This window comes from Egretta garzetta, unplaced genomic scaffold, assembly GCF_000687185.1.
Source record: "Egretta garzetta isolate BGI_Z169 unplaced genomic scaffold, ASM68718v1 scaffold1, whole genome shotgun sequence".
In the NCBI taxonomy this organism is placed as follows: domain Eukaryota; kingdom Metazoa; phylum Chordata; class Aves; order Pelecaniformes; family Ardeidae; genus Egretta; species Egretta garzetta.
In genome coordinates, this window is record NW_009258542.1 from 1,889,153 (window position 1) to 1,897,074 (window position 7,922).

Sequence of the window (7,922 nt, forward strand, 5' to 3'; positions counted from 1 at the left end):
GCGATACTCATTAGCCACCAGGCATTCACGGGCCATGGCTTGAAAACAAACCCAATCTTGTTCTGTGTCTTGGTAACCCATAATGTCAAGGGCTCATGGAGAAAGGGCACGGAATGGAAGAAGCCCAAAGGGCACCAGAGGACTGGAAGCCCTTCACTGCCAGGCTCACTGCCCAGCTCCCTGCCCTCCCTCGACACACACGTCTGGCTGGAGGGAGCCTCCTTTAGAATCATAGAATGTTTTGGGTTGGAAGGGACCCCCAGAGGTCACCCAGCCCAACCCCCCTGCAGGAGCAGGGACACCTTTAACCAGATCAGGTTGCTCACAGCCCCGTCCAACCTGGTCTTGAATGTTCCCAGGGATGAGGCCTCCACCACCTCTCTGGGCAACCTGTTCCAGTGTTTCACTACCCTCATTGTAAGGAATTTCTTCCTTATATCCAGTCTAAACCTACCCTGTTTTAGTTTAAAGCCATTATCCCTTGTCCTGTCACAGCTGGCCCTTTGGTAGAACAGAATTAACATCAAATTTCATACGCCTTCACTGAAGAGGTACAACAAAGGAGCTCATTATTTCAAATGTATTTCAGACAAACACACTTACTTAAAAAAAGAAAAATCTCCTTGTGTTGGTTGGCAAACTATATTTTGTTGAAGGCAGCATGCAGAGAGGACACTGCCTGAAGAGCATCCTTCTGCATGAGGGAGAAGATCCTGATCCTCGCCTCTGCACGCCAGCCTTTCCTGGAGCTCAGTCTCATCACGGAGCCCAGGGCAGGGATCTGCAGCTATTGCAGATGGCAGTTGCTGGACGTGCACACAAACCAACAAAATCCCCCTGTCACTGCCCCAGAACGCAGTTCCCTCGCTAGCACCAGGTCACCCCTCTCTCCAGGAGGCAAGTCTCGGAGCAGGGATCCACTCACACTGAGCGGGTAGCGCCAGACACGCTTCCAGCGATGACTAAGGGCTGGGCAGAGTCACCTGGGTCCAACAGGTCACTCAGGAAACAGGAGGGAGATCCAAGAGCCATGTCACCGAGCACTTGCTTTGGGCCAAACTAAAAATAGACAATAAAGCATCACCGGAGCTGCTTTCCTTACTGTAGAAAAAATAAACTATTTGTTTTTTCCTATCAAGAGAGAGCTCACCCCACAGACTTCTCTGGGCATGGCCGAGGTGCGTTTGCTCTTGGAGGAGCCACCTAACCGATCCAACAGTGCGATACCCTCCCCAACAGTTCCTTGCCATCCCCAGCTCCTGCCTGTTCCTGTCTTGCAGAAGCCTGAGCGTTTATTTTTGTTTGACTATAAGATATGAGAGCCTTTAAAATCAGCATTTATGAAGACTTTAAGGCCTGACAAAACCATTGCAATCCTCTTGCCTACCCTTCCTGCCTAGCAAAGCCCAGGCCACCTCATCCATGAACCCAGCACTGCTGCAAGGCTGCCAGCCATCACCAGCAACATCTGCTGTGGAGAACCCACTGCTCCTCTGGGCACGCTGCAAGGTCTCACGGTTAAAAATATCCACCTTGGTAAGTGCAGTCAGGCAAACCCAACCTGAAGCCACAGACCCTCCTGCTGCCAGAAGTCTTCCACGCAGCAGCTTCCAGACCACCGTGAGGTTGCTAATGAACATTTTTGCACCTCAGGCAAGCTAGACAGACAGATCATCCTTAACAGCCCCCAAGGCACCCGCACTGCTGCAAAAACTCTGTCTGCTCCCCTCACGGTGGAGTGGAGCTGTTACTGGTGTGACAGAACCCCTGCCCTGTGTCCATGCGAGAAGTCACCTCTTAGGAGATGACACGCACTTTCATGGGGATACCGCTGACACCGCTTCCACTGATGTGACAGCTACCACCACTGGTATGGTCACAGCTACCGCCAGCAGGATTCAAGCACCACTTCCTAACCACAGGGACCACATGGACACCAGCAGAGAGCTGGGCACATACCGCACGCCTCCCATGAAGCAGTAGTACTTGAGGGTCCGATCTCAGCCAACAAACAGACACCAGTTGATACTGGTGACTAAAATGAGGTGTAAAAGTGGGAATTCAGCCCACATGCACGAGAATAAAACGCTGCCGCGCTGCAGGTGAAAGTTGTTTTCCGCAAAACTTTACTCTCACTGCTGATGAAGTTGTTCTGCTGCCAAACCACCTCAGCAGCTGGTAGCTCACCAAAACCTTCCATCACTACATGAGGATTTCCACCTCTTCCAAGAAGAGCTCCACCAGCCTGCAGACAGCCAGGAAAGGAACCCTTGTCCTGCCCAGGGTACAGCCCCCATTTGGGGTAGAAGACAATCCAGTCTCCCTAAAACTGCTCCTAATGGAAAGGAAAATGACTTCCCTCCTTGGCTATGGGAAATTCTACCTGCATTAAGGGGTTTTTTTTGTTTTCTTTTTTTCTTTCTTTCCTAATGGTGAGGCCACATCATCCCTACGGCACGGGCAGAGCTCAGGGGAATCTGCTTTGGCCAGGAGGCTCCAACACCACTGTCTGATGAACCATGAGGAACCAACGTGGCTTCGCTCCACTTAGGGCAGCGCTCCTTCCCTGCTGCCCAGGCTTACACTCAGAAACCACACGTTCTCCAAGAGAAGTATAAACAGTAAGTGATAGCTCTCTATAGCAGGAAATGCCTTTTTAATCTGAAGTGGAAAATTGTGTATGCTTATTTAAATCTATTACAGACAGCATTAGCCATTTGTGAGCCTTGTAAGGAGCACTCATTTTGCCTGGATAATTTGCGATTTGTATTAGGAACCTTTAGCTACAGAATGAATTCCAATGGAAAGCAAAACACACCCAAGCCTTCATTTTGCTTTGAAATATTCTAAAAAAGTTAATTTGGCAGGACTTTCAAAAGTCTATTTATTGAACAGATGTTTAAGAAAACGATGGGTGGATGTTAATGAAGCAAAAGGCTTTGCCCAAAGGAGATTTTGATCCCAGTTCTACTATTCTTGAGTCAATAAAACCTCCATTGGGTTGAAGGATCTGACCCAGCTCACAGCCTGGACAAGCCTATATGTGTGATAACCCACACATATAAGTGAACTGACGCCCTTTTTTTCTTTTTGTACCAGTGTTCTTTTAAAAATAATTTTGATTTACTGTTTTTTAAAAATGCAGAACAATTACACAGACCATGGGGATGCACCAAGAACTGAGCCTAAGGGCATATCTGCTCTGGGGCTGGCCACAAGCCTTCTGCAGAAGAGCCAAGCAAAGCTGACACAAGAGAACATCAAACAGAAGAGGACCTACCTGTTCACAGAGAGCAGTAGCTGGTCCATGCAGGCTTTGATCTTGTTTTGTGCTTCGAGGTGTGTCATGTTCTCCGTGCTCTCTCCGTTAATTGCCAGAATAATATCTCCTGGGCACAGGTTTGCCATGGCTGCTTTACTGCCAGGGTTAATCTAGGCAGGGAAAAATAAAAGGGTTACTTAGAAGAATGCTCGGTTTAAAAACCCTCCAGTTTCTTGGAATAAGCAGCACACAAAAGGAACAGTTATTTCTGGAGAAGACGTGTTTTGCCTACACCAATGGCATCTACCAGAGGTTGGATGTCAGAGTCAGGGCTCTCGGGTCAGCCCCAGTTCTCTGAGGGCCATCCTCTACAACAAGAAGAGATTTCTGTCAACCCCAGCCAGTGCATGGCTAGGTCCTCTCCTCAGATTTGTCTCTTGCTTGAAATAATGCAATACCCCCTTTCCAGAGAGATGCTTTAGACTCCTTCGGCTTGCAGGCCTTAAATCATGCTGTGAGAGTCAATCCCTAAAGAGCGCATACAAGCCTCCTTTTTGGCTAACTACGTAATTAGAAGAGGAGCGCAGTCATCCCGATTGCTGCCTGTGGAGAGCTTACATTTGACATCAGTTTTTCCTGACCGTCATTCAAGTGACTTGTCTCTTTCTAGCCCTGCACGGAATATCACGCAGCTCATTAAGTCTCCACAACCCTTTCCTTCTGGTTTTGTAGGAATGCCAGAAGCTTATAATACTCGTAACTTCTTTCCTGAGGAACTAATGACAGGTCCAGGTACTGTTTGTGGTCAGCCATAAGGCCAATCCTGCAGCCCATAAAAGAGTTTCTTGAGAAATTACCATTTCATTTACATCAGCTCAAATGTGGTTTTAATTTTTGCAATAATATAAAATGATGCAAGGCATAGGCAGGACAGGTAAATGCGCCTGCTTAAACTCTTAATAGCCATGTGCTTGCCCTCTAATTTCCTCTTCAGTCATTCAGAGCATCTGCTAACGCTCCGCTAACCAACCACACGGTTTATCAAGCAAGGAAGTTCAGCGAGTCCGACTTTTGGTTATTCGTATCTTGCTGCACGTAGAGCATGAAGGTGCTTTGATTCTCTTTAGTCTTCATTTACACAGGTACAATCCCCTGCCTCCAACAGTGGGGCTCTACTCCATCACACCCTGCTCGGAAGGTCCAGGCAACAGGACCACTCCATCCTCATCCATCTCCCCTTGGACGTAGCTTACCATGGTGCATGGGGTCAACCAGTTGCTAACAAAACAGGTACCATTTTTCAGAGAGTTTGAGACCAAGTGCTGGCCACCCACTCCATGGTGCCCGTGAGCCCCCTGACCACCACAGGCCATCATTCAACAGGCGGTCTTTTAGGAAGGGAGGCAAACATGCCTCCCTCTTGTCATCCTGATCTGGGTTTTTTTCCAGTTCTAGTTGCATAGGGAATTTGATGAGGGTTTGGCCTTAACACCAAAGCCCTTTGTGGGACGTGCTGGGGCTGCTCACAGGACCAAGCCAGCAAGAGGCAGACGGCACCCAGCATAACACGGACCCGCTGCACCACTCTCTGCATGCCTACAGCCACCAATACCACCAGAACATGAACCTCAAGGTGTCTGAGGAGCTCCAAACCACGTTTCGCATTTAAGTAGAACTGGCAGCCTGAATTAAGCCTTTTGTTGTGTTGTCAGAGTAAATCAGCATCTGCCATTTGCTCTTCAATAGTTTCAGCCAGGCTATTTTGCTCTAAAAAAACCTGCCGGGCCAACTCCTTCCCTGCTCGCAGGCTCCCCTGTGACTCAGCTCAGAGCAAACAACAGGAATTATTTCTGAACACAGCACGCATGAGCTGCAAAGCTCTGACACAGGACCTTTCAACCCACATCGGTTTATTTTTCCCCTGGCATGCATTTGTCCTGTTGTTTGTCTGGACCCGTATAAGAAGGCACAGCATTCACAGAGCATTAGGCTACTTCTACTGCCACAGAAGCTGCTAGACCCACCAGAAGCCCAACCAGAAGCTCAGCCAGCACCTCCAAGGGAACACCTCCACATGCTCGCCTGTTGTTACCCGCCTCCCTCGATGTCCACCCTGCAGCCCTGGCTGCCAGCAGACTTCTGGACTAACAGACCTTCAGTTTGACTCAGGACAGCTGTATTTTGTTCTTGTCTATTCAATACTGTCTAGATGTCTGATGGATTTTTTTTTCCCCCCTGCACTGATCTTAACCAGATTGTAGCTTCCTTGGAGAATAAGCTGTTCATAAATGGGCTCTTAGCTGTTTCCTATTTTTAGATTCTGGTTTATTTCACATTATTTTGGCAGTGTCTTTATATTAGCATTTTATGTTAGCTGTGGAGATGACTGAGGGCTTGAAACGGAGCTGCACTCCAAGAACTCATTAGTTTGAGATACAGCACTGGTGTCACAGCAGCTTGGGAATCAGTATTGCAATGCCTGCCAGGTCCAAAGTTTGTATTTTAGTGAACTATGTTTAAAATACTTCAAATCAAGTTCTACTAACTCACAGTTGTGCAAAGCCATTGATGCCAAACATGCCACAGAAAGCCCTACGAGCCTGGCTATGGGTCAGGGCTGTGTTTGAATGCTCATGCAAGGGTCCCATCTGCTTTTCTCCATGTGGATCCATGCAGACAGCCTACTGCAAAACCAGAATCTCCGCAAGGACAAGGATGCAATTTTAAGGGTAGTAATTTTTGTAGGAGAGTCTACGCTTGGAGTGAAACAGCCAAGCAAGATGACCCTCTGTTGTCACAGGGAAATGAACACACAGATGGGGAAGGAGCAGGAGGGATCTGGGCCTCTCGTTCAGGCACCCATCAAGCTACAAGCAGCCAGCACCCACACCCAGCAATCAGCTGAATCTAGAACGTTCCTTCACCAGTCTCTCTCCTTGCAAAGGCCAGCTACTGCACAACAAGCTGCTGGGCACCTACCATTATAAATAAGTAGAACAAAAAACCACTTGAGTTTTCTTTGTATGAAGCGATAAACCTCGTTTCACATCTGTTTCACCACATGTCTGTTCTCCAGGGCTGTGGCCAAGTGATGTCACCACAGCTGCAGGTATTGCCTGTGGGTAAGGTCTCTCCAAGGGCAGTGACATTAAAGCCCAGCAGTGCAGAGAGGTTTGGGGATGGAGTTTTTGCCAGAGGCACACACTCCTGCCTCCCTCCGGAGGGGCCTTGGCTCTGCCCTGAGCAGGAACCGCGGTGCACGCGACGTGAACGAAGCGCGCATCAATTCAAGAGTAACTGGATACCTTATGAAGTTAAAAACACTGCAAAAGAAACCCGCACCAAGCCACTGACGGGCTCAGTTCTCCAAAGGAATCAAGGCTTGAGAATAGGACAGGCTCAAGAAAACCAGTGATAAGTTTTGGAGTTGGCTTTTGTTTGTTTAAGTTCTCCATCAGTGCTAAGAACAAACTGCTTTAAAATCAAGGTGGAACAAACACAGACTAAGACAAGATCAATGGATACGTAACTTGGGGTGGTGTAAGTGGTCCCCTGGTCTCCCCAGGACCAGGACCAGTTGTGTCTCCCCACCACACGTTGCCTTTCAATGGGCAGTGCCCAGCACCCTAATGCAGAGCCCCAGCCATGCGCTGGGGCCGAACACAGGCTCCATCCCATGGCTCCTGCTGCGCCCTGCGCATGCCCTGCCTCATCTTGCCCACGCTGGGCACCTGCCAGGAATCGGGCTGTTTGTCTGCTTTTCCTCCAGCAAAGAGCTCGAGCGGGGCAATTACACGCTAGCAAGGAGCCAGCCCAGCCCCTCACACCCTCCTAACCCCCAGGGCTGCAGGGCTCGCACGGGTGCCAGAATTTCAGGGCCAGAGCAAGGTGCTGGTGGGGATTTACCGGGTGGATGGGGATGTCTGAGCCCTTACACTGTCGGCAGCTCATGGGGTCTCACTCCCTGCAAGGTCACACGGCTCCCAAAGGAGCCGTAGGGTGACAGCAACCTCAATGCACGTTCAGAGCAGCCACATGGATGGCACCGAGAGCCAAACCCACAGCAAACACCGCAGGCTTAAAGAAACGTAAATATTTTTATTAAAGTTCCCCTAAAGGTTTTTCTTTTTTTTTTCAACTAGACAAGAATCCAGCCTCATTTGGAAGCTCCGAGCTCCCAAAGCCACAGCTTCATACAGCAGCTCACTGATGTGAACTCCAGGCCACCAGTTAACTTGCGCTGCTAGTTATTGCTGCCCTGCACTTAAAGGTATTTTCCCACCGACATAAATCCAAAGCCAACTGATGGAGACATGGGGTCAAGGTGCACTAGACAGCTTGGTCAACCCCACAGCTTGCCCACGAGAGGGATGAGGACCTTCCCTCTGCACCTTCCCATGCCCCTGCACCATCCAGCCTCTTCCCTCCTGCCAGCCCTAGTGCTCAGCAGGTTTTTAAGCAGAGCCTGGGATGCAATCCAGCAGAGCTGGACCATTTTCTGAGAGCGAATCAAAGCAACTCTGAGGAACGGGTCCAGTGCGCTGGGCCCATCATCTGGGCCCAGGGGAGGGATGGGGTCAGCTGGTGGTGAGCTCTTCAGGAGATGATTAAGCAGATCCCCCGCAGTGCTGTACGTAGAATACCCGCTACCCTTCACCCG

The 7,922-nt window shown here is 49.4% G+C and overlaps 1 protein-coding gene across 1 annotated transcript in view; it reads right to left on the bottom strand.

Moving 5' to 3' along the window:
• Positions 1-7,922, bottom strand: part of PDLIM4 (PDZ and LIM domain 4) — a 60,198-nt gene that overhangs the window by 33,903 nt on the left and 18,373 nt on the right. The window contains exon 2 of the mRNA XM_009646944.2: positions 3,281-3,432. Coding sequence (XP_009645239.2) covers positions 3,281-3,432 — 152 coding nt within the window. The remainder of the gene's footprint in view (positions 1-3,280; positions 3,433-7,922) is intronic.